The following is a 24,901-nucleotide window of genomic DNA, read 5'->3' as shown; positions in this document are numbered from 1 at the left end:
GTGGTGGTCAATTTAATTTTATGGTGGACTGAGAAATAAAGAAATGTATGGGAATGTACAACAATGCTCTCACTTGTATGATGTCACAGCACTAGGCAGCGCAAATATAATGACACGCCTATAATTCCTCATACTACACTTGATGGAAAGATAACTAAGCCAAAGTGAGGTGAGCTGACCCGACCTGACCCAAACCAAACATTGGTAGGGCTGTAACGATATACTGCGTGTCCCATTAAAAAGACCTGTCTAAAATCGAATCTGCATCGCGATTCTGTGTTTCATGCGCAGCTTGTGCGTGTACTATGGCGTTTTGGTCAGTAAGAAGTCCGTTATTAATCTAAAATCAGAGTCTGAGTCGTTTATAACGTGCATTTAAAAAAGCAACACTCGTTAAACAAAATCATTCAAAATATTCTTTATTATCATGAAAATACCTGAAACAATTTGAAGAACAGCAATATACATATTCCTGTAGACATTTCCTGGAATAGGGTTTGTAACGCTACTTCTTCTGTGGCACAAGTGGCGTTTCTGCAAGAGTGCGCCCCCTGGCTTTTGGATGTGGCGGCATTTCACCGTAATTTATTCAAATTCATTCATTGAGAAAACGCGCATTTGCACAATAAATCGTTACAGCCCTAAACATTGGGGTACTATGCAATGGAAAAGCGCCATATGGTAATGTGGGACTGTCAGGTAGTGGCCTTCATCAGTGTGACATCACAATGGTAATAGATTCAAAATGGCATGTCTAATGAAACTGCTTTGGTTTTTATGAGGATTAAAAAAGGAGCTGGTTGATTGCCAACACACATTTATGTTCAAACACCTTGTAAAGTGTTTTTTGCATAATAGGTGCCCTTTAATAATAAGTTTGGGATTTTTCTTTCACTGTATTTTTACATTACTCAAAAAAAATATTTCTTGACACTCTAACATTAAGTTAAAATAGCAGTTTATCATAATAATAGTGTCACAAATATATTTAAATACCTTTAATGGTAAACTGGTACTGGTATAAGTGGTAAATCATTGGTCTGGTCATTTACTTGCGTGTAGTGTTGACATTGACAGTTCAGGAGAATGCTATTTTTATTGTCGTTTTTCATGCTCCACTGCTTATGTAAATCTGTCTGTGAAGTACACATTGAACCAGCTCTTGTCAGACTGATCTGTTAATTGTATAAGGTGTCCAAATAAGCTAATCATGCTCATATTGCTTGCGGTACATAGCCCCCTGCTGCACCCACCAGCAGAAACTATGCAGAGATGCGGGAAAAGTTGCGACTCAGGCTGACAAAGCGCAAAGAGGAACAGCCCAAGAAGGAAGAATTGCTGCTGGAGCGGGATGGAGTGGAGGACCATCGCAAGGTGGAAGACTTGCTGCAGTTCATCAACAGTGCAGATAACAAACCAGCCAACAGCAGCAGCTCTAAAGCAGCGAAACGGGCACGCCACAAACAAAAGAAGGTAAGCTTGTGCTTCAATTTAATTGTTAGTTACACAAAGCACACCAGTCATGGAATTAAACCTGGCTTGTTTTGGTGCAGCTGGAGGAGAAAGCTCGCCTAGAGGCAGAGGCTCGGGAACTGGAGGTACAGCAGCAGTTTTTAAAGGAACAGAGGAGGCAGCAACAGGAGGAAGAGGCGGCGCTAAAGCAAGAGCTGCTCCGTTTACAAGAAATCCAACAGTTGCGCGCGTCCAAGAAGAAGAAAAGGGACAATAAAGCCAAGGAGGTAACGAAGTCGGAAAATCCTTCTCTCGTTCCAACAACCAACAACCCTCAGCCTCTTCGGCAGACCGCACAGAGTGTTCTGGAAAAGAACCTACAGAATGGCAAATCTCAGCTACTGCATAATCTAATTCGTCTTACTCCTAAAGAGCCTCGTATAGAACCCGAATCCCCCAAGAACGGCACATCCCAACAGCCAAGTCCAAAGATCTGCAAAGAGAGGCCTTCGGAGTCTCCCGTACTCCAGAATGGCACCTCACCCCAACCAGAACCCACCCTAACCAAGGCCAAACCAAAACAGCAGACAAACGGCCCAAAAAACAATGGTGAGGCCACCAAGAGGCCGGCTGAGATCCCAAAGGATCCAGAGCCTCCAAAAGCCACCTCTCAAACTGACAGCAAAGCCAAGCAAAGAGCTTTAGAGGAGTCGGTAACTGAGCTCAAAAGGGACGAGAGGAGTAAAAAACAGCAGCAGAATGGAGGGAAGGATGAGAGGAACTCTCCTGTTATTGAGTCTCTAGCCTTTGAAGCTCCTCAGCAGAACGGCAAAGTCCCAAACAACGAGTCACTTCAGCCCAAAAGCAAGCCTAAGAAGAATAAAAAGAAAAAATCAGACAAGCTTAACAACTCGATAGGTGAGTGTTGTTGTGAAAAATGCCTGTTTTTGTCTGAGGCTAAATATTTGATGTTGAATAGGAAGTCAGCACTCTTTTATTCTTCAACAGATGATGTATTTCTGCCCAAAGACATTGATTTGGACAGCGTGGAGATGGACGAGACGGAGCGCGAAGTAGAATATTTCAAAAGGTATCGTTTTGTTTTTTTGGCTCTGATATTTTTACTGCTGATATTCAGGAGGTTTAATTTGCCATCTTTCATCCACAGGTTCTGTTTAGACTCTGCACGACAAACAAGACAGAGGTTGTCCATCAACTGGTCCAATTTTAGCTTGAAGAAGGCCACATTTGCCGCCCACTAATGGGGGTCTTCCTTTCAACAGACATTGGCAGGAATCATTAAGCGTTCCTCCGGTTTCTTCTTTCTCCCATGTTTCTACAGGCTGACCCCAGTGCTGCTACGCTCCAACCGCTCCTCTGGTCTGCATTATCCATGCCGCCTTGCCTTTTCCTTGTTGTTGTGGGTTCCCCAAAGAACCCAAAACGGCTTATAATCCTGCAGTTAAAAAAGCAAAGTCAAAAAAAGAAAAAACAACCACATAATGCTACTCTATGAGTTTTCCCTTTGTTTCCTTTAAAGTCTTCGCGTGTGCTTTTTGTCAGTGAGTGGACCATTCATTTTTAGGTCTGTACCATGTTTTGGGTTTCCTGTGGCCTTCACAGTTGTCAAGATGCTGTATGTATAGGAGAATGAAAGCGCTGCAAAAGACATGCTTAATGAAAAAGATGAATTGAAAAAAGATCATTTTATTCAAATGAATTGTGGCTTTGCTCACCCGCACCCGGCACTGCACTTCCTCACAGCTCCGTGTCAAGAAAATCGGGACTGCTCGGCATTTTCGGGAGAACGGCTTATACTTGACGACATACACATCAGTTTATCAGTTCGATGTAACAACTGTGTTCAAGTTTCTTTCCTGTTTGTTTTTCCCCAACTTGTACCAAGGTTGTATCAGAAGAATCATATTGAAAAGAACAATACTCACGCTATCAATCTGTTATAGAGTGTATATTGTATTAACACTGAAGCCAGACTGGCTACTTTTTAACATATTGTTAAGTAATATTAAAATCTTGTCTTTCTTTTTGAAAGATGAAATACAGTAGAGTGGCAGGAAACTTGTGTGGGTTGTCTTTCTTTTAAATATTTGGGGGTATCTTGTGAGATTGGTATCCTGATATTAGGTGTTTCTTATCAGACACCTAACCTTATCCGGTAAAGGGGAAGTACAAAATCAATAGTAAATCGACAGAGAGGGGCTCCCTAACGCCCCGTATTTGCATGACGTGGGACCGCCCCGTCATTCTGGTAAAGGCAAATGCTGATGAAACAACCACAATGTCGTGTATATTCAATGTTTACATTTTCTAATCGGTTAAGCATCTAAATAGTTATGCAATCATTACATTAACTGTTAGCTTTGGTGACCTTATTAGAAGGGTGTGGTAGGTTTGAGCTAAATATCGAGTGGTTGCACAGAGATACACATCAGGAAGAAGTGGGTGTTTTGTTTTGAATGTGTTTAATAAGACCAGTACTCAAAGTAAGTATTAAAAAACTTTTATTTATTTATAAATAAAGTCCAAGCCTGTCATTTTCTTTAAAATTATTGCTTTAGTTCAGTGGTTCTCAAACCTTTTCAGCGTGCGGCCCCCTTTGTGTATGGTGCATTCCTTCACGGCCCCCCCAAAGAAAATTTATGACAAAAAACGGTTCTAAAACACAATTTAATTAAACAAAACATAAAATTAATACAAAGTAGTGCTGCCTTATTTTATTTTTAAGGTTTAATTTCAGAGAATTCATGATAAATTAATGTATTTTATAAAAATGTCATAAAACTGGGGCCTCCCTGGCACCATCTCGCGGCCCCCCTGCGGGCCCTGGACCCCAGTTTGAGAACCACTGCTTTAGATTACCTCTTTTTCATGACTGGCATTGCTTTGCTGGCATTGCTTTGGTCTCTCCTTGTCACCACGTCACTATGCGTTGTACGCTGCGTTCTACACTAAAACTGGTGAATGTGCATTAGCCGCTAACGGACGCTAATTAATTTATACAATTGTAAATATGGATATTTTTCTTACAAAATTACATAGATTACCCATAGAAGGCCTTTAAAATCCCCTTCATATCGTGTGGATTACGTCTGTGATGGATGGATGCACTTTTTTGGGCTTCAAAGTCGGAAGTTGTTTCCTGGTCCCTGCATACTTATTACCTTTATTAAAGGAACAGTATGTAGGATTGTCGCCAAAATAGGTACTGCAATCACAAAACTTGTGGCCAATACACAACATGAGAACATAAACATCAGTTGAGGGCTGCAACTCCGCTTTTTAAATGACAATATCCTGGCCGGACCACTGTTGTCAGTGATAAGTATTTGAAATGAAAATGATTTCTTATTGTCTAGTGACTTATCAGGGCCATTTTATGATTAATTTATATATTTTTCTTACATACTGTTCCTTTAAGCTTGGAGGACATTTTTAATATAGCTCTAATTTTTGAGTTGTATAGTACTTGAGTTATTTTACTTGATTACTTTAATATTATTTTTGGGGATTTTTACTTGAGTACAATTAAAAATCAATACTTTTATAAAAAAAACATACTTTTTACTCCTTCAATTTTATTTACAGTCAAAAAGCACTAATTTTTTAGAGATCACTTTATTCTACTTTTTCTTGCTCTTACCAAACCAATTGAATTGCACTGATGGCCAGTTTAATTTAAATGTTATTTATTCTGGAGCCTTTGGACCACACTAAGGACTTGGCCAACAGTTCATCTGATGATGAAGATTTTTTCGCTTCTTTGAAACCGACAACACATGAAGTGTGTTCCCGTGTGACACGTTTCCTACTATTTGTAGCCTCTCTATCAAGACTAAGACCTTGTTCACACCGTCAGTCCAAAGCTGATTTTGGTCCAGACTTGCTGTCCATATTGTGCATCACAACTGTTCGGATTCGATCTGTGCGTCCTGTAGTGTTCTGCCGTTTTCCACATTATCTGCACTGTTTCTATGGCAATGACGTCGCGCTGGCACGACAATCTGCCTCAATGCGACGTAATTACGTTTTATGTGACGCAACAGCATGACGTAACTGAAAAGCTACATAAATGCGAACAGGCCGGTCAGACTGAAATGGATTTCATCTCGTTTTTCCTCGTTCGCACATTATAAATGTGATTGGATTCCTATCGGATATGCACCAAAGTCGGATTTGGATTAATGTGGTACTTTTTTACTTTTACTCAAGTATGATTCTGGCCAGATACTTTTGAGTAAAATTTACACTCAGTACTCGTACTTTCACTTAAGTAACATTTTTGAGTACTTTTTACACCTCTGTATATTTATGTACATTGACGATGGCTTGAGGGTGAGTAAATCGTTGGGTAATTTTCATTATTCGTTGGAGTAGCTTTCATTGCGATATGAGCAGCGCCGCATGAAGTTGAAGAGGCTTTGCATTAATTGGGGAAAACCATTTCTTATTAATGTAACAGTTAATCCTTCTTAAATGTAGGTGAATATATCATGTCCATATGAATAAGAAAAACAGGGTAAACATTATTCAAAACAATAAATACTGATGTAACAGTATATATGTGCAATTTAAAATTAAGATTTTTAAAATGGCTGAAATAAGTGCCCCTCACACACACCCCTCTCTCCTTGATATTTGCACCCGCTTCACCAAACCATGGGCCAGTTGTTCAAAAGTAATTTATTTGGTTTCGGCTATCAGATTAGGTCAAAATTAAAAAAATGAGTTGTTTAAAAAAAATTGAATTTGGATTGGATCACAAAATCCAATCTAGGTTTTGATCTGGATCAAATGGTCACTTTGTGGTTTGATCCAAAAAAGTTGGAATTTTTCATCCCAGCAGAAGAGCGGATTTCAGGAATTATATTTTTTGCTAAAACCACAGGTAATCTGCAATACAACATTTATATCATGTAATATTTATAAGTGTATAATTTTCTGTTGAAATTGCTCTTGATAAATTCAATCCTTATAATGATATAGTATCCAAGGTATAAAATTGGGCTACCATTTAAACCTAGTCAATTAAGAATGAAAAAAGGCCTTATAAATCCCTCATAAAGCAGTTAATAGCAAACAAAAATATTTATATTTATAACATTATAACATTGAACAAAAGTAATATTTAACTTTAACTGTCATTTGGCACTGTAGCCTACAGTATATTGATTATAATCACAATCATCAGAGACCAAACAGTCAAAAGTAGTTTTAACAACCGGCATCTCTGCAAATGTAGGACATTTAGCCTCTTTATGACTTAAAAACAATTGTCAAAACATGTTTATTATTATGTTATCGTGTTTTTATTGTGTTTTACTGTGCTACTTAGCTGTATTTTTGTTGTTATGAAGGCTTAAATCATAACAAACCAACTTCAGTTTGATTGATATTAATTGGAATGCACAATCAAGATTTTTTTAAATGGAGATGTCTCGTTTTGAAACCAAACTCTTCATTTGTTTGTTTTATGTGGTTCAGAAAAAACAGACAATGTTGAATTAAAATAAAAAAGTAAGGGAAAGTGTCTCTTTAAGTAAAAACACTATAGTGACCCCATACTGACCAAACTACCTGCTGTTTCTTACACAGCTAATAGTCAACATTGACATGTGATCCAATTTAGAGCACTAATCCAGATTTGCTAATCAGGGTGATCCAATCCAATTTTGCTTTAAAAAACAGGACAAAGTGAAATTGTTTACTTGATCCTAGATGGCAAAACATGGCATTTCCAAATCTGGATCATTTTGATCCCAATTAAACTTTTTAAACAACTGGCCCAAAGACAAAAGTGAGATGGTTTACAGTACTTGGGATTTCATTTTGATCCAGATTAAACTGTTTTAACAACTGGCCCCAGAAAAACAAATCCAAAATCGATGATTATTGAATTTAGATAAATTAATAAATGTGTTCTGAATAAACACCGTTAAAATGCCACGATAGAATACTCGTCACAGAATATCATTAAAGTGTATAGAAAAAAAGGGAATAGTCCCACTTCGACTGTGGTGCAGTTTCAGTTGACCTTAAATTAAAAATAAACGCATATCAATATATATTTTAATAATTTGAATAACTTAACACAACATATTTAAATCTAACTAAAACTTTACTGACGTTGCCCTGGCAAAGACTAATAACAGTGTGCTGCTATCTTTGTTTGTGTGGAAAACTAGCTGCTTTGGCCCATAGGGTCATATTATTAACACATAATTAAAATCGACCAACTTAAATGTGTTCCTCATCTAATCGTTACAGGCCTTTCTAAAGAAACACTTACTCCACTTTCTTAAAATATGTCATAACTTGTTGGTCAATTATTTTAAGCCCCTCCCACACACTTTTCACAGTCCAGTGAAAAGTCCCGTTCTAGATTTTTTTATCAGTTATTTATTGAATGCAATTGGATATTACCCACACTCAAAAAATGATTCAAGCCCTTCTTAAAAATGACAAATTAAAATTGTGTTCAATTAATTTAAAATGTCTCATTAAGAGCAATATTTATATATAGTCTAGTCTAACACAAAATGTATATGTACTATAATTTATTTAATTATTTTCAATTGCATTAACACAATTAGTTTGAGTTTGGGTTCTGTAAAAAAGCTCAAAGCTCGGACCGCCATTTTCTCAAGCTGGTTTTAGCATCGTTATAGGATAATATTGTTGCTCTATCATAGACTCTGTATTTCTTAAAATAAATAAAATATACATGCACAGCTTTGATTAATTTGTAATAATATCGCTAATTTCGAAAATAAAATGCCATTTAGAGGTGATTATGACTTGTGAAACAACCCTTATGACACAGTTTTGAAAATCATTTTGAAATTGAAGCAGCCTTATCAGAGTCCTCCTCTTTTCCGATTTGAATCCTCCTCTTAGTTTGGGAATTTTAAAACATGCTAATGAGAAAACACCTGATAAATGTGAGTTTATTGGAAATGAGTAAACTTTGCCCAATCCATTCTGAAGACCTGAAGTGAATTGAATAGATGCGCTAAATAATCACTTGAAACGATAATTTAAAAACACCTCGATGGTCAGGAATTTAATCTTTAAAAAATACTAGATTATCCAGGTGCAAGTAAAATTACTTAAAAAAAAAGAATTGGATTCACATTAAAAATTGGTGGTGGGGCATATTTTATAATTTTAGAAACCACTTGACAGACTATTTCTAAACTAAAGACTCCCACAGACAGGGAACTTTTGTCACTATCCGTCATCATCAAACTTTGTTTTATGCAGGGCCTTTTTTTCTTCACTTCCTGCCAAGAAAACTTTTTTCGCTGTGGCGAACGCCTACCTCATTTTAACGTGTAACAAAGAAACGCAGATACAACAGGTCGAAGGAACTGCAGTTTATCTTGATAGGTCTTGTTTAAAAAGAAAGTATGTTATTTCAGTTTAAGATGACATGTTTAAGCATGTATCGACCAATAAAGATCCAATGCCAGCAAATATCTGTTTGGTTGTCATAATTTAGTAGTTGTTTACTAGTGATAATAAAAGAGAGAAACAGCACCTTCAGTTAATAACCCAAAAGAAATTTAACTTTACTACATTAAGTGTTAACTGATAAGCATTAAACATATATTAATTTAATCGGAAAGTGAGCCATTGACGGGAGATTTTGTTACTCTTCTGCTAGTGCTTTTGTTGAGTCTGCCCACTTTTACTCACCCATGATGCAATACTGGAGATGCCTCATTTTGGTAAAATCTTTTTTAGTAATACATTTCTGGTTTAGACGAGGTTTACGTCATGCTCCAACATGAAATTCATAGTAGCTGCTTTGACTGAATGAGAATTGTATATGTGATGACATTTTACTTTTTCCGGATTTCTCACACATTTTGACATTTAAAGAAAACGGTGATCTCCTCCTAACAGAATACATAGAACAGCGGCTTATAGTTTCACATTGTTCAATATATAACAACAACAACAGTCTTTCATTACGCTCTCTTGATAGGAATTTTAAGTGCTATGCCCAAACGTCTCTTACTAGTTAAGTGGGATTTGCACAATGAGAGAGAAAGAGCTGGGCTTATTAGAGACGATTCAAAGATTGGAGATGTGATAGTGTTGTTTGTAATCACTAGTGAGGATCTTTTTATTGAGGATAGGCCAGATTGGAGAGAAACAGCTCAATCGGGAAAACCCCATCATTCCACATACAGGAATTGACAATAGGGTTCTGTCTGAGCCCTGATCTCTCTTATCAAAAAAAAAGAGACAACAAGCCATGATCATTCAAACACATTCAGTAAAAACAGCAATCTGTGTTAAGTACGGTGCTTGTCTTTCAAGCAAGTGATGTAGTGAGCCAATGTTCGGGAATTCCCTGCTTTAAAGATTAAAGGCCAAATTTATACATTTTGGCATGGTGTTTCGCAAGGTTTTCCCACTCGGAAAAGTACAGCAGGTAAAGTTGAGGATAATTTTGATGTGCGAGTGCTCTTTGTATACATCATTTCCCAAACACACACACAAAGAATATTTTTTTAGTCATCGAGGGGCAAATTTTCTGAATTGTTCATCTCAAGAGGGAAACGACTTGGTTTCAAACTGGACTCAAATGTGTGAACGACATCTAATTTCTTTGCTGAAAAATTTACTGTAAACGTCATGTGATACAATGACCTAATTATTTCCACTTCATGAGGGTGGCTTGTGGTGTGTGTGCTTTTTAGGTCTGTGGGCCTCACGTTGTGTGTGTGTGTGTGTGTGTGTTTGAGTCGTCTCTAAGAGGTGGAGGTGGGGAATCCCTTCCAGCCAACCTTTCACTTCTCCGAGGAAAAATGTTTCAGAAAAGCAAAAACTACAACAGGCCCACACATCCATCGCTTCAGCTTTTATGAAGTAGTTACATCTCACCATAGATATGCACTGTTCTCAATGACCTCAGGTAGAAAACTGACACCGCTCTATGTAAAACCTGAGAAACAATGCGGCCACAAGCATCATCCGAAGTGTATGCTTGTTCTTGGGCGACGTCATTTCGAGAATGTGACTTGACTGAAGTAGAAAGCATGAAACTCAAGCTGGAGTTTTCCCTCCGGCCCCCGTGGCAGCAGCTATAGGGTCGTGTGTTTGACCCCATCGAGGGTTTATTGAGTCAGAGGACCATGATGCTGTTTCACGTGGGACGGACAACCCTTTCGAAAACAGGATCTTGTACATTTTAGGTTTCTCATATACAACACGAAAGTGATAACAATGAAGATTTTTATGCTAAGATTAGTATAATAGGTTAATGGGCTCTCAAAACATTGAACACTGCTTTTCATCTTGCTCAGTTGGTCAACATCAAGATAATGGGATGGTTTTTTAAGGTTACTCCAAAACAGATTTTACATAAAAATACATATGATGAATCCACTAAGTCATAAAACATCTGCCAAATACATACATGAGTATGACTTTTAAGTTACAGAATATATCCTGTATCAAAATGGTGGTCCTGAAGCATTTTCGGTTGAATTAAATGGACATGTTTTCTTAAGAGCCATTTCAATAGAGAAACACAAGCTTCTGCACATTTTAGTTTCAGTTACAGACACAAGCCTTGTTTGGTCCCATAGCCTCCTCCCCTTTAAATAGCCAGTGCTGCTATATCCCTCCACCCTAGTCGCCTGCTTCTCTTGTGCTATTCACTTCTAGGCCTCGGGACAGCTGAGAATTTGCTGCAGTTATAGCCATTCAGTTTAGTCTGGGAAGGGGCTTTCCACCACTTGCGCACATATACACACTCTTTTAAATCCCTTGGGACTTGAGTTTAAATGCCTTATGACACACCATGTCTCATGATCTTATTGGCATTATTTCAATCTCTGGTTAATTACATTCGACCGCATACGCTGAATTCACATATAAATGCACTTATAAACCACAAAAACATCACATTTAAAAAGCCGTGGGTTTTTTGTAACAAATATTTTATTACAAAAATAAATCCTCTTATGTCAAGTCATAGTTTGACACCTTTTGTGCAAAGTTAAATTGATATTTTACATATTAAAACCCAATCCACTGCCTTCGGGTGGCCATTTTGTTAGACAGCGTCTGAGAATTTAAGGTCTCGCGTCAGTTTGCAGGATGTAGGGAACTTCCTCTCTTACTTAAAACTAGAATGTTTTCGACTGCAGAGGGGGATCAAATGGCAAGTACCTCACACTCAAATGGTGCCTTGAAGTCTAAAATAAGTAATGACGTTTTATGACAGAACCACGTAATAATTTTAATAACATTCACAATGAAAATGTCATACTGTTTATATTAAGAGATCAGATATCAGATTAGTTATAGTGTGTGCTGCTCTCATTTTATGGTCAAATTGATTCAAATGACGTCAAATAACAACACTATACTTAAGAAAATAAAATATAGAAACTTTACACGTTAAACTGTACATTAGCACCATCGTGACAAAAAAAGTGTACAAAAATATCTTATAGTCTGTTAATAAAGAAGCTTATGCATTAAATATAAAAGTTATGTGCTTTTATCATCTGTATTTGGCAATAATTAAAATAGCAAAAAGTGCAAACCAGTTGATAAAGACAACACATATTATTGAGGTATATGATACCAATTTTAGGATCTATCTGAATTATACACAGATCTACCACAGAGTATTAAGCAATAAGTCAACTGCTTAGATAAACCGTACCATGCTTGAATCACACCAATAAATGGCATAACTCGAATAAACAACATGAATGGTCTGGGACTGAATAAAGCAATATTCACACCCAAACCATTTGCCACGTGAGTAAGCCCTTGAACTGGGAATGCCTTAACCCTAAATCATAATTTCGAATGGAAAAGTCCATACTGTTCCAACATGCGTTATTCACTGCTCATTCTGCCGCACATCCCACAGTCAATGTGCTTGTAGTGATTCTGTCCTCAGTGCTTGTTGTGCCCTTTAAAAAGTCACTCAATTTTGAGACTCACAGCTTGGCGCACTCGTCCCAGTGGTTTAGGTATTCGGCCGTGTGTTCGTCGTCATATGTGGTAAGACATCTGGGGCACTGCAGTCCAGCGGTTCCTTGCGTTGCAGAGTTACCGATAGTTCTTTTCGAGATTGTTTCCGGCGGACTGTTCCTTAGCAACGGTTCGGCAACGTCTGTCGGTCGGTGTGAGGCCTTTTTTAATCCCATGTGAGTTCGGCGTGAGGATGCGGCATCTTGGACGCTCTGTGTGACAAAACAGGAAAATATTGCACTTTAGATTTTAAAATAAGAATAATACCTGCAGAACAGCACTATTGGTACTACTATCATACCCAATTATTCATAAATATTTGTTTGTCAAAAGCCAGCCTTATAAAATAGTGTCACACCATTTACACTAAGTTGCTGGAATATGAATATGCAGACTTGCCTGTGTGCGTATTTGCAGTTGAAGTCTCCCAACTTGGTCTTGCAGGTCCAGGATTTTACCTTGAGCCCGCTCTCTGTCTGCTCTCTCCGATTTAAAGTCCTCAATATAGGCCAGTACCTATAAGAGAGTAAAAAATGTTATGGGCAGAAGTCCAAATGTGTCTAGTTCACACCTTTGTTACAAAGGTGGCAATGACTTCCTGTTTAAACAGGAACTGAGATCGTTGAGGCAGAACAGCACTGTTTGTGTTTTGCTAGCTGGTACATCAAAATCTTGGTAGAAGGCAGAGAAGTAATAAATAACCTGTTGTTCGAGCATCTGAATACGCTCCTGGTCTCTTCTGACACTGTCATCCTTTTCTCTGCCGAGTCTCTCGCACTCCACCATCTTCTCCTCCAGGAGTCCATTGAGCCGTGCGATCTCCTGTTGAAACAGAGCCGTGCCCCCCGCCGCCGACGTTTGGGTGAGGTTGGGACCCGAAGATGCCAGGCAATTCGATTCTTTCAACTTTTGACACAAACCCCTCACATACTCTTCTCTGCTGGAGTCATATTTCTGCCACTTTGAGTTTAAACTTTCCACCTGAGACGAACGGAAACAAATATGAAGATGTTTCCAAGACTATTTGTTCGTTTCCGTAAAAGGTACACACAGCAAGATTTTCGGCTTATGACAACAAACAACAATTCCATCATGTGGCACTTACATATGCAACTCTTCTTTTAAGCTCCTCGTTCTCTTCTTGTAACTTGTTGATGATGATGTTTAGATGGGAAACATCTGAGGAAACCGTTCTCTGGTAAAGATACAAAAAAGCAACGTCAAGTATAACTGTCATCCAGCAAAGAGAAGATTTTAAAGTGTGATGTTGATAGCCACTTTAAAGATTATTTCATATGTTTCTGGCTTTCGCTATTTAAAATGTGGTACGTGGAACCGTGTCCCCTACACACCTCATTAAGCTGAGCTCTTTGATCCGGCATGGTGCTCTTGCTTTTTTCATTTTCCAGACGCCCCAAAAGCTCCTGGCACACCTGAACCGTGGCCCCCAGTTGGGCCCTCAACTGCTCAGCTTCTTCAGCAAGTGAATTGCAAAGGACGGCCCTGGTGGCCTGTGCCCGATCCTTTTCGGCCAGGGTGGAGCGCAGGCGATGGATCTCCCGTTCCTTTTCCTGCTCGGGCCTGTGTCTGATCATCTCCAGCTCTTGGTCCTTCTCCTTTAACATTTCTTGCAACCTCTGGATCTCCTGGATCAAAGAGTCAACAAAAATAAGTTGGGTTGACCCTCCCATATGTGCTACAAAGGGGAACTTTGTGTACCATAGAACAACTATTTTTGGTTCCCCAAAATACCCTTTCTTTCTTACATTTTTATAATCTGTGGAACCTTAATCCACAACAGAACGGTCCTATTAAAGGTTCTTTAGGCCAGGGGTTCTTAAACTGGGGGCCCGAGATTGTGCCGGGGGGGCCAGTTTTATGGCATTTTATAAAATACACGAATTTATCACGAATTCTGTGTAATTAAACCTCTGAAAAATAAAGCTACTAACAAACAGCATCTTACTAAGTTTTGTTTAATTCAAATTTTATGTTTTACAATGTTTATGTCATAAAGGGGACAAGTGGAGGCCGCACACCAAAAAAGTTTGAGAACCACTGCTTTAGGGAACTAACGTTATACAGCCAGATAAAGAACCTTTTAGGAACCTTAATGTTTAAGAGTGTAAACACGACAGACCATTTCTTTAAAGTTCAAGTGAATGTGAACCACAAATGTACTTTATATTACATTATACATTTGATCCATTACGTGGTTCATAATACCTGCATGCATTGTAAACTTTACATTATCTATTTTACAAAACTTAGTTCACAAGGATTTAGTTTAATATGTGAAAATTTGACAGATGGTGTGGTACTAGGTAACAGCACAGGAAGATTAGCAAAACAAACAACTTACATCTTTACTGGTTTCAACTTTCTGTGCTGCGTCCGCTTCTGAATCTTTACATTTTTGCTTTAATTTGCAGATTTCTTTACACAAACTCTCGATCAAAGATTTCGACGGTCCGACAATATAGGGCTCCTCTCCATCTAAGACGACACTTTTCTCATACTTTCCCAGTCTTGCCCTCAATTCGGCAATAATTCCGTTTTTGGATGATATGACTTGATTTAAATTCGTAACTTCTTGCTGCGTCTCGTGATAAAACGTGTTGAGCGTCGAGCAGCTGCGTAGCTTCGCTCTGAGCGCCTCGTTCTCCCTCTTCATCTCATCCATGGTAAATATTAAAACAACAAAAACACATAAAACGCTATATACACGAAAACCGTAAAGGTTTGAATATCATAGGATCAACAGGCGTCTGCTGTTCTCGGAGAAGTTCAGCCTGTGAGAGCCACGCTCAATTTCGAAATGATCTTATGAAGAGGGGATTTCCTCGCGGGGACTTCCCCCGTCTCAGTTTGGGTACATTTTTATCTCGCACTTCACATAAACGTCCAAAAAAAGCTGGTTAGCCCCCTTTTCACCATCACCCATTCCGTTAATTGTCGAGTCATGTGTGTTTTTATATTTGTCCTCCTTTAACACGTTTAAAGGACGGTTGCCCCTCGATGCGGTTGACGCTGCCTGCGCGTGTAAAGGCGGTTGCGCGTCACCGTCAAACTGGCACGCTTCCTTTATAAACCGAGTGCATATACTTGTTCATGTTTCCTTTTTTCTCTCTTTTATATGTCTCATCTATGTTCAGCCTCTGCATGTTGAGCATTTTAATGCAGTGTTGCACTTTAACCGAAAGATAAATGAAGACATATTTATACAGTCTCAAAAATAAATAGGTTCTTCAGTGATACCAAAGAAGAAAAAAAACCTTAAGTCAAAGGGTCTGACCTTTTTTTACTACAAAGTGTTTGTATAAAGGCTCTTTGTGGAAGCGTACAGCCAAAAATGGTTCTTCATTGTAAGGCACTTTTACCTCTTTATATAAAAATATGTTCCTATAAAGGTTATATTTCAGTTGTCTATATTGTGATCACATTTTTTTATTTGTAGGGTAATTTTAAGATCGCATGCAAAAGCTTGCTTTACTGTAAATGATAAAAGATATGGAAAAGGGAAATTAAACATAATAGGGATTAAACACAAGTATCTGTTTATTATTCTGATTCCCCTTTTCAACCTGGAGTTTCTTTCAAATGTTTTCGATCCAAATTATTTGTGGCCTTACAAGTGATATACTAAGTTTATAGTCCATTCCTTGTTTTGTTTGATGTCTGTTAAAATACCTTTAATTCTTTCACACAGTTTTCATAATAGCCCCATAATTCCTGCCATTATCTTGGATCACGTAATGGCAATTGTCTAGACAATATAAATGCCAACTGCGCTTACTCTGTTATCTGAAGATTGAAGCATAAAACAGTCGGTTTAATTATACAGTAATTAACAAACTTACAATGTCTAAACCCTCATTTATAGTGTAAAGAATCTTTATCCCTCTTTCAAAAGCAGCACACATGAAACAGCAAAAAGTCCCTCTTCTTCTGTAATCTTTGTGCAGCTCATAATGTTCTGCACAGGGAAACCCCACACTGTTCTCTAAAGTTTGCCACCATCTTGTGGTATGAAATCAGCATTGTTTCATGGGTTTGATGTATGGGTTAACTGCATGTATAAATCTATCTGGCAATAAAACATACACTGTAAACAAATCCATAGAAATTGCAGCTGGGTTGCCGGTAACTTGCCGTAGATTCAAATTTATGTCCCTCCACTGGCAACATTTTGTTCAAAGCCAAACGAACATTAAACTTGTACAAGTCCTCGTCTTTACAGAGCAAAACCAAAAAAAACAGCATCAAGCAAAACATTCTGGGAAACAAAATCTGAAGCAAAAAACAGAAAAAGGTTGATAATGATTTCTGGTTCCCAGAATGCTTTGCATGAGGCTGCCATTGTATAGTTTTATCCTGTAAAGACAAAGACCTGTTAATATTTAAAATGTATTTAACTTTGAACAAACTCCTGCCAGTAAATAACATACATTCAAATCTACGGTAAATTACCGGCAACCCAGCTGCTATTGCAGCTGGGTTGCCGGTAATTTACCGTAGATTATTACCGTAGACATTGTAATTTCTACGGAATTTTTTTTACAGTAAATTAAGTTTACACTGTAAAATAAAATCCGTAGAAATTACAGTGTTATTGCAGCTGGGTTGCCGGTAACTTACCGCAGATCCAAATTTATGTCTTTCACTGGCAACATTTTGTTCAAAGTTAAATTAACATTAAACATGTACAAGACTCCGTCTTTACAGAGTAAAACTAAAAAAACAGCATCAAGCAAAACATTCTGGGAAACAAAATCTGAAGCAAAAAAAACAGAAAAAGGTTGATGATGATTTCTGGTTCCCAGAATGCTTTGCATGAGGCTGCTATTGTATAGTTCCATCCTGTAAAGACAAAGACCTGTTAATATTTAAAATGTATTTAACTTTGAACAAACTCCTGCCAGCAAATACCACAAATTCAAATCCACAGCAAATTACCGGAAACCCAGCTGGAATAACATTGTAATTTCTACGGAATTTTTTTTACAGTAAATTAAGCTTATGCAATTGAACTACATTTTGTTTCGACATGCATCTGTTAAATTACAGGCAACGAGGTTTTAATCATTCTAAGAATGTTGACAGGCTTTCATATGTTTTCGTATTAAAAATATGGCAACACATTGAGACTACTCGTGTATCGGACTTTGTTTTTTTTTTATTTGAAAATGGTTAGCACCGACTGTATAAATAAATGATAAATTAGGAAAAATATTGCAATCTCAAGACTTTTCAGGATAAAGAATATATTATAAAGCAATATAAACGTACAGTATCATTTCACCAACAACCTCAAGCTGAGAAAGATGTACTCTTAGGTAACCCAATAAAAAACATTATTACTGGCATAGATAGTTATTTAATGTTAATACTGGAACAGCCCAAATTTTCCCTTTTTATAAAAAAAATATTCCCTTAAGCACATTCCCACTCTAATATGTTCCTGGGATTCCCATTTGTATATATCAGAACATTGAGTCATACAATTACTTCATGCCGTAAACTTCTGCTAGGGCAGGGCATAGTCGGGCATCATTAAGCCATTGAAAGGATCGGTTGCACCATCATCTCCAATGTCCTGGGGAAAGTCCTCCTCACTGTCACACTCTTTGCTATCAGTACCAGGGACGCACTCGACTGAGCGACTCCTGTCGTCCGCTGCACTGTTACTGGACTCATTGCTTTCACTGCTGCTGCTACTGCTGTTGCTATTGCTGTACCCATCAACACTCTGTTCAATGCTTTCGCTTGTGTCAGCACTGTTGTCATCGTGCCGTGTGACATTGGTGCTCACTTCGACCTCCTGGCTCTCGCTTGATTCGCTGCTTTCACTTGGTTTTGATGTGGCCCCTGTCGAGTCATCTGTGATGTCATTGGATTTCAACTCAGCTGTTTTGTCATCCTCATCTGGTTCAGTGGTTGCTTGCACTTTGCCGTTCTCGTGAACCCATTTGAGGGTGTAGATCCAGCCCTGCATGCATTTATCATAATATGCATAATTAGTTATTTCACAAACATAAGTGTACGATGAATTTATTTTTAAGCTTCTTACCCTACGCATGTTCTCCTTGCTGTTTTGAGTGTTATCTGATGTCAACGCAGTCTCACTTTTTCCAGTCTAGTTAACCACAGATGATAGGATATAGAATTTTATAGACTGTATACAAAAAGGAAATCCATATTTCTTTTGAGAATGCATGGTTTCTGTGTATTATAAAGGCAAAATAACCTACCAGACTTTCCACTGAATGGCTTTGGCTCTCCTTAGAGATCTTAATTTAGAAAATAAAATTAGATTATTTATGTTTATAAACGTTATAGTTTAATACTGTAAAATACTGAAATGTAATGCTTAGTAATACCGATTCATCTGAGGCAGATTCAAGTGATTCAGAGCTCTGTTAAGAAAATGAATAAATAAACATTAAAGTTAATAAAACGTACCTGTTAAAAATAAATTCATATCAACATACACTGTAAAACATTTCTGTAGAAATTACAGTATTACTGGGTACACTGTAAAAAATTGCTGTAATTATGCAGCCGGTTGCCAGTAACTTACTGTAGAAAATAAAGACTGAAAATGTTTCATGTTCATTTAACTTTGAACAAACTGTTGCAAATAAATGACATAAATGTAAAATCTACAGTAAGTTACTGGCAGCTAGTTGCCAGGAATACCCAGTAATACTGTAATTTATACATAATTTTTTTACAGTGTATTACTGTAAATCTTGTAACTGTACTGTTACTAACTGTTTATTTTACATTTATGTTATTTACTGGCAACAGTTTGTTTTAAAATAAAATAAACATGAAACATTTTCAGTCTTTATCTTCTACAGTACTGGCAACCAGCTGCACAATTACAGCATTTTTTACAGTGTAAGTTTTTATTTAACTTAACAAAATAATTTAAATAATTTCAACTTGTTTATAGTTTATGTCAACTAAATACTACACTGTAAAAATCTTTGCTGCCTTAAATCATTTCAACTTACTATTATTTATCTTGACAAAGATGAGTTGCTAAACTTATAAAATGAAGTAGATTTTTTTCAACTATATTATAATAATTCAACTGTGGTTATAACAATTCATCTCTAGTCAAGATAAATAATAGTAAGTTGAAATTACTTCTAAATCTGAGTTGATTTAATTAATTAAGACAGCAAATAATTTTTACAGTAGTCAAAAACATATAATAGTAGGGTCAATTTTTTACAGTGCATTGTTAGATTAGTTGACATTAGCATTATTGGTACTTACATTGCTCTCTGATGTATTTTCCTTGGATTTCTATATTTAAAAAAGAAATATATAAATTCAAACTTGCACGTCAGAAAAAAAAACGTATGTTGTTGCATTTGCTTCTGATGTGGACTGCATACCTCTTCTGAAGGTTGTGAGATGTTTTTCTGCTCTGAGGATTCAGAGGAGCTTTCTGACTGTGGAATATAAGTTCATATGAACATTGTTATTTAAAACGCTTCTAAGCAAACCTTGTTTCTATAACCTGAGAATACTTACAGAGTTGGATGCATGCGAATTCATCTCCATCACCGTTGTATGCAAAAGCTGCAAAATAAGAAAACTTGCTGATTATAATGTATGACAATGCTCCTCCACATTTAATGACTGTTGAGCTAGTAATTTCGCATTTTAAGGGTTATTTGCTGTAGTACTCACTGGATTTGTGTAGACTGCTCCCAGCAGGCAGAACATCAATATGACAGGCTTCATTCTGAAGATTCAAAAGTTATGAATGATAAAAGCATTACTCTTAATGCATGTCTTAAAACAACTTGTAAATAAATAATAAATAGAGTAGGTTCAAAATCCTTACCTTTCTTTTTCCTAATGTAAAACGAAGTTTAAGAAATCAGCAAAATCTGCTAAGTGAACAGAAGTACCGTGTTAAGCTATGGTTTATAGCTGGATTTAATGGTGTGTCTGGAGCAGGAGCTATTTATCAACCTGAGTCTTGATTACTGTAACAGCATCACTTCCTGCTTGCCAACACACTGTTTGCGCTTCCACCCTCAGACTACCGTGGGCGCACGTGAAATGAAGCTGGAGTATGCATGAGAAAATGAGAGTGCCACACTGAGTATGTTTACATAACACAATGACACACACTATAGTGTGCGCTCAGACTTCATCTCCTGTATGGGACTATTTTAGGATGCCAAACTATAGGGTGTGTGGTTTTTAAATACTATGTTACGGTACTGTCTCGTCCCACACTGAGACAGGAAGTCCATAATGAGAGCACGCCAGATTCCTATTGAAATTTTATCATACACAAGCAGTTTGTACGTGTTTAAACTGTGTGTGTTTATGGTGGAACGGGTAATTGATGCATTATATTTGTGGAAAACGAGCTATTTTTTAGTTTTTTTCTTACATGTGTTCATATATGTCTAGAAATCTTTATTCTTTTTTCACTACACAGGCTTTTGGCTGACATGAACATGAAAACACATCACTTCCTGGTACTCCATATTTGGTGTGTTCCTGTTTTTTGTGGTATTGGTGGTGGAGAGTGAAATATTGCTTTTTTTACAAACATTCCTCATAATCAGACTCATAATCATCACAGTGTTCTCAAAACCCACGTAATGTCCAAGATGTTTACTGTTAATGGAAAAGAGTAAATATAAAACAATCAACAGTGAATACATATTTTGTTCTTGCACTGTGAGTGAAATTATTACACTTTGGGGCAGTTTCCTGGACAGGGTTTATCCTAGTCCCAGACTTAAATGCATGTTTGAGCTGCTTTAATTTAAAAACACCTTGAATTGTTTAATTTTAACATATACAGTATTGTTCAAAACAATAGCAGCACAATGTGACCAACCAGAATAATCAAGGTTTTTAGTATATTTTTTATTGCTACGTGGCAAACAAGTTACCAGTAGGTTCAGTAGATTCTCAGAAAACAAACAAGACCCAGCATTCATGATATGCACGCTCTTAAGGCTGTGCAATTGGGCAATTAGTTGAATTATTTGAAAGGGGTGTGTTCAAAAAAATAGCAGTGTGGCATTCAATCACTGAGGTCATCAATTTTTTGAAGAAACAGGTGTGAATCAGGTGGCCCCTATTTAAGGATGAAGCCAACACTTGTTGAACATGCATTTGAAAGCTGAGGAAAATGGGTCGTTCAAGACATTGTTCAGAAGAACAGCATACTTTGATTAAAAAGTTGATTGGAGAGGGGAAAACCTATAAAGAGGTCCAAAAAATGATAGGCTGTTCAGCTAAAATGATCTCCAATGCCTTAAAATGGAGAGCAAAACCAGAGAGACGTGGAAGAAAACGGAAGACAACCATCAAACTGGATAGAAGAATAACCAGAATGGCAAAGGCTCAGCCAATGATCACCTCCAGGATGATCAAAGACAGTCTGGAGTTACCTGTAAGAACTGTGACAGTTAGAAGACGTCTGTGTGAAGCTAATCTATTTTCAAGAATCCCCCGCAAAGTCCCTCTGTTAAAAAAAATTCATGTGCAGAAGAGGTTACAATTTGCCAAAGAACACATCAACTGGCCTAAAGAGAAATGGAGGAACATTTTGTGGACTGATGAGTGTAAAATTGTTCTTTTTGGGTCTAAGGGCCACAGGCAGTTTGTGAGACGACCCCCAAACTCTGAATTCAAGCCACAGTACACAGTGAAGACAGTGAAGCATGGAGGTGCAAGCATCATGATATGGGCATGTTTCTCCTACTATGGTGTTGGGCCTATTTATCGCATACCAGGGATCATGGATCAGTTTGCATATGTTAAAATACTTGAAGAGGTCATGTTGCCCTATGCTGAAGAGGACATGCCCTTGAAATGGTTGTTTCAACAAGACAATGACCCAAAACACACTAGTAAACGGGCAAAGTCTTGGTTCCAAACCAACAAAATTAATGTTATGGAGTGGCCAGCCCAATCTCCAGACCTTAATCCAATTGAGAACTTGTGGGGTGATATCAAAAATGCTGTTTCTTAAGCAAAACCAAGAAATGTGAATGAATTGTGGAATGTTGTTAAAGAATCATGGAGTGGAATAACAGCTGAAAGGTGCCACAAGTTGGTTGACTCCATGCCACACAGATGTCAAGCAGTTTTAAAAAACTGTGGTCATACAACTAAATATTAGTTTAGTGATTCACAGGATTGCTAAATCCCAGAAAAAAAAATGTTTGTAAAAAATAGTTTTGAGTTTGTACAGTCAAAGGTAGACACTGCTATTTTTTTGAACACACCCCTTTCAACTAATTGCCCAATTGCACAGCCTTAAGAGCGTGCATATCATGAATGTTGGGTCTTGTTTGTTTTCTGAGACTCTACTGAACCTACTGGTAACTTGTTTGCCACGTAGCAATAAAAAGTATGCTGAGAGCCTTGATTGTTCTGGTTGGTCACATTGTACTGCTATTATTTTGAACAATACTGTATCAGTGCCATTGTTTTGTCTTAAGTTGCACACCTGTACTGTTTTTTGTAAGGTGTATTATTTGTAAAAACTTCTTAAATGACCTAATATAAATAAGGCCTTTACATTATGAGAAAGATGAGCAAGAGAAAAAAATGACAGAGATATTAAAAAGCAGATAGCCTATATTAGCAAATCTGTAATAGTCAATGGTATATTAAAGTAATAAGCCCCAAGAAGCAGTGGGTTACCAGCAGTGTTGGTCAAGTTACTTGGAAAAAGTAATTAGTAACTGATTACTGATTACTTCCCTATGAAAGTAATCCCGTTACTTTACTGATTACTTATTTTCAAAAGTAATTAGTTACTTTACTAGTTACTTTACTAATTACTTTTCAAAAACATGATGCACGACCTGAATATGCTACACAGTATAAAGCAACAGGGCCCGGTACCTTAAGTGTAATGTTCCCTTAAATTCACCATTATGTTTCATTTAAACTTAAGGGTGTTGCAAAAAACCTTAAGCTTTTTCTGTTGCATCTCCATGGCAACAATAGTATTTTATAAACCTGGGTCGCTGTCGTGAAACATTTAACGATTACCCTTACCTAAGAGAACCATTTCAGGGATTATACTGTAAGCAACACCTTTAAATTATTCTCTTACTGTGGGTTAGTGTCATACTTAAGGGAAAAACTTAAGGTGCTTTATGCAACCGGACCAAGACCTTTCTGCCTAATTCTATTCTTTCTGCATCCATCATCTGAAATTGAATCAAATGAAACATTCTCTGTTTTAACCTCTCGATGCGCACTAATTCGTTTTTTTAACCCTGCTAACATTAATAATATTAATATCAACATTACTATACATCGTTTAAAAGGTCTACGGGTTTAGCATCAGAGTATGGTCTCTGTTTTGAGATACATATCATAGGCTAACGTTATATGCTATAGCATCATAAATGTAGTAAGTTATTTTGTTACAGAAGTCCAGATGACAACATGCAAAATATAAACGGGACTTCTTACCTTATAACGACCGCGAGTCGAATCCGGTCTGTTTCAGATGAATAACACATGAAATATAAAATTCATCAAATGACAATTTTTGGCCACAAATCCATGAAATATAGTAGTCTGTTGTTTACATCAGATTTCGCGTGAACGTGTATGAGATGGAGCCGCAGCGGTCACGTCAGCTTGTCCACAAATGCGTATAATCCATGAAATACAGATATATAGTCTGTTGTTTTAAGTTACATTAGATTTCGCGTGAACGTGTATGAGATGGAGCCGCAGCGGTCATGTCAGCTGGGGGTTCGGGGATATTTTCAGTAAGTTTCACTTTCCTGTGCCGGCTTGCTAGGTGTTTGCTTAAATTTGAGGTGGAATCTTTCGCTGTAGATAAAAGTTTTATTCCCACGCAGAGTGTACAGCGGACGCTGATGTTTTTGTCACCGTTAACTGGGTTAAACTCAAAGTAATGTCGGTACTTCCAAGCATTGAACGCTGCATAGTCTTGTTCTCTTCCGCGCTCCATGTTGTCTTCTCACGTTCAACAATACACTGACTGACGGCGCGGCACTCATACGTCATTGTCACTCGACTCGCGTCACGACACGAGAGAGTCTCACGAAACAAAATCAAGATTAAAAAATAACGCAGTAACGCAGCCTGCTAATGGGAAAGTAACAGTAATCTAATTACTGGTTTTGCAATTGTAATCCCTTACTTTACTCGTTACTTGAAAAAAGTAATCGGATTACAGTAACGCGTTACTTCTAACGCGTTACTGCCCATCACTGTTGTCCACAAATGCGTATAATCCATGAAATACAGATATATAGTCTGTTGTTTTAAGTTACATCAGATTTCGCGTGAACGTGTATGAGATGGAGCCGCAGTGGTCATGTCAGCTGGGGGTTCGGGGATATTTTCAGTAAGTTTCACTTTCCTGTGCCGGCTTGCT

General features: G+C 37.5%; 3 protein-coding genes across 5 annotated transcripts in view; 1 reads left to right on the top strand and 2 right to left on the bottom strand.

The window, feature by feature from the left end:
• The window catches only part of fam193a (family with sequence similarity 193 member A), a 33,138-nt gene extending 29,607 nt beyond the window's left edge, over nucleotides 1–3,531 (top strand). For all 3 annotated transcript variants that reach the window (XM_073862886.1, XM_073862881.1, XM_073862894.1), the window contains 4 exons: nucleotides 1,237–1,473; nucleotides 1,554–2,370; nucleotides 2,461–2,542; nucleotides 2,621–3,531. In XM_073862886.1, the coding sequence (XP_073718987.1) occupies nucleotides 1,237–1,473; nucleotides 1,554–2,370; nucleotides 2,461–2,542; nucleotides 2,621–2,714 (1,230 nt within the window). In that variant the 3' untranslated portion in view covers nucleotides 2,715–3,531. The remainder of the gene's footprint in view (nucleotides 1–1,236; nucleotides 1,474–1,553; nucleotides 2,371–2,460; nucleotides 2,543–2,620) is intronic.
• An 8,445-nt stretch (nucleotides 3,532–11,976) lies between these two features.
• On the bottom strand, nucleotides 11,977–15,516 carry tnip2 (TNFAIP3 interacting protein 2). Its single transcript, XM_055205093.2, has 6 exons — nucleotides 14,840–15,516; nucleotides 13,830–14,123; nucleotides 13,583–13,672; nucleotides 13,180–13,458; nucleotides 12,877–12,993; nucleotides 11,977–12,689 (listed from the first exon to the last, which is right to left on the bottom strand). The coding sequence occupies exons 1-6, from the start codon at nucleotides 15,158–15,160 to the stop codon at nucleotides 12,444–12,446; spliced, it is 1,347 nt and encodes a 448-aa protein (XP_055061068.2). The 5' UTR covers nucleotides 15,161–15,516; the 3' UTR covers nucleotides 11,977–12,443.
• Nucleotides 15,517–17,631: 2,115 nt separating this feature from the next.
• On the bottom strand, nucleotides 17,632–20,557 carry scpp1 (secretory calcium-binding phosphoprotein 1). The gene is made up of 9 exons (XM_055205092.2): nucleotides 20,342–20,557; nucleotides 20,185–20,239; nucleotides 20,026–20,073; nucleotides 19,887–19,943; nucleotides 19,765–19,794; nucleotides 18,858–18,893; nucleotides 18,729–18,767; nucleotides 18,548–18,613; nucleotides 17,632–18,466 (listed from the first exon to the last, which is right to left on the bottom strand). The coding sequence occupies exons 2-9, from the start codon at nucleotides 20,236–20,238 to the stop codon at nucleotides 18,005–18,007; spliced, it is 792 nt and encodes a 263-aa protein (XP_055061067.2). The 5' UTR covers nucleotide 20,239; nucleotides 20,342–20,557; the 3' UTR covers nucleotides 17,632–18,004.
• Nucleotides 20,558–24,901: the final 4,344 nt, after the last annotated feature.

This window comes from Misgurnus anguillicaudatus, chromosome 3 (assembly GCF_027580225.2).
Source record: "Misgurnus anguillicaudatus chromosome 3, ASM2758022v2, whole genome shotgun sequence".
NCBI lineage: Eukaryota > Metazoa > Chordata > Actinopteri > Cypriniformes > Cobitidae > Misgurnus > Misgurnus anguillicaudatus.
This window is presented reverse-complemented; position numbering and strand designations above follow the sequence as displayed.

Coding starts and splice junctions, on each gene's coding strand:
- scpp1 (XM_055205092.2), bottom strand. CDS start 20,238: ATGAAGCCTGTCATATTGATGTTCTGCCTGCTGGGAGCAGTCTACACA. Junction 19,944..20,025: donor ATTCGCATGCATCCAACTCT/GTAAGTATTCTC, acceptor TATATTCCACAG/TCAGAAAGCTCCTCTGAATC. Junction 18,768..18,857: donor AATCTGCCTCAGATGAATCG/GTATTACTAAGC, acceptor TTCTAAATTAAG/ATCTCTAAGGAGAGCCAAAG.
- tnip2 (XM_055205093.2), bottom strand. CDS start 15,160: ATGGATGAGATGAAGAGGGAGAACGAGGCGCTCAGAGCGAAGCTACGC. Junction 13,459..13,582: donor TTAAAAGAAGAGTTGCATAT/GTAAGTGCCACA, acceptor CGTTCGTCTCAG/GTGGAAAGTTTAAACTCAAA. Junction 12,994..13,179: donor TTCAGATGCTCGAACAACAG/GTTATTTATTAC, acceptor ACTCTCTTATAG/GTACTGGCCTATATTGAGGA.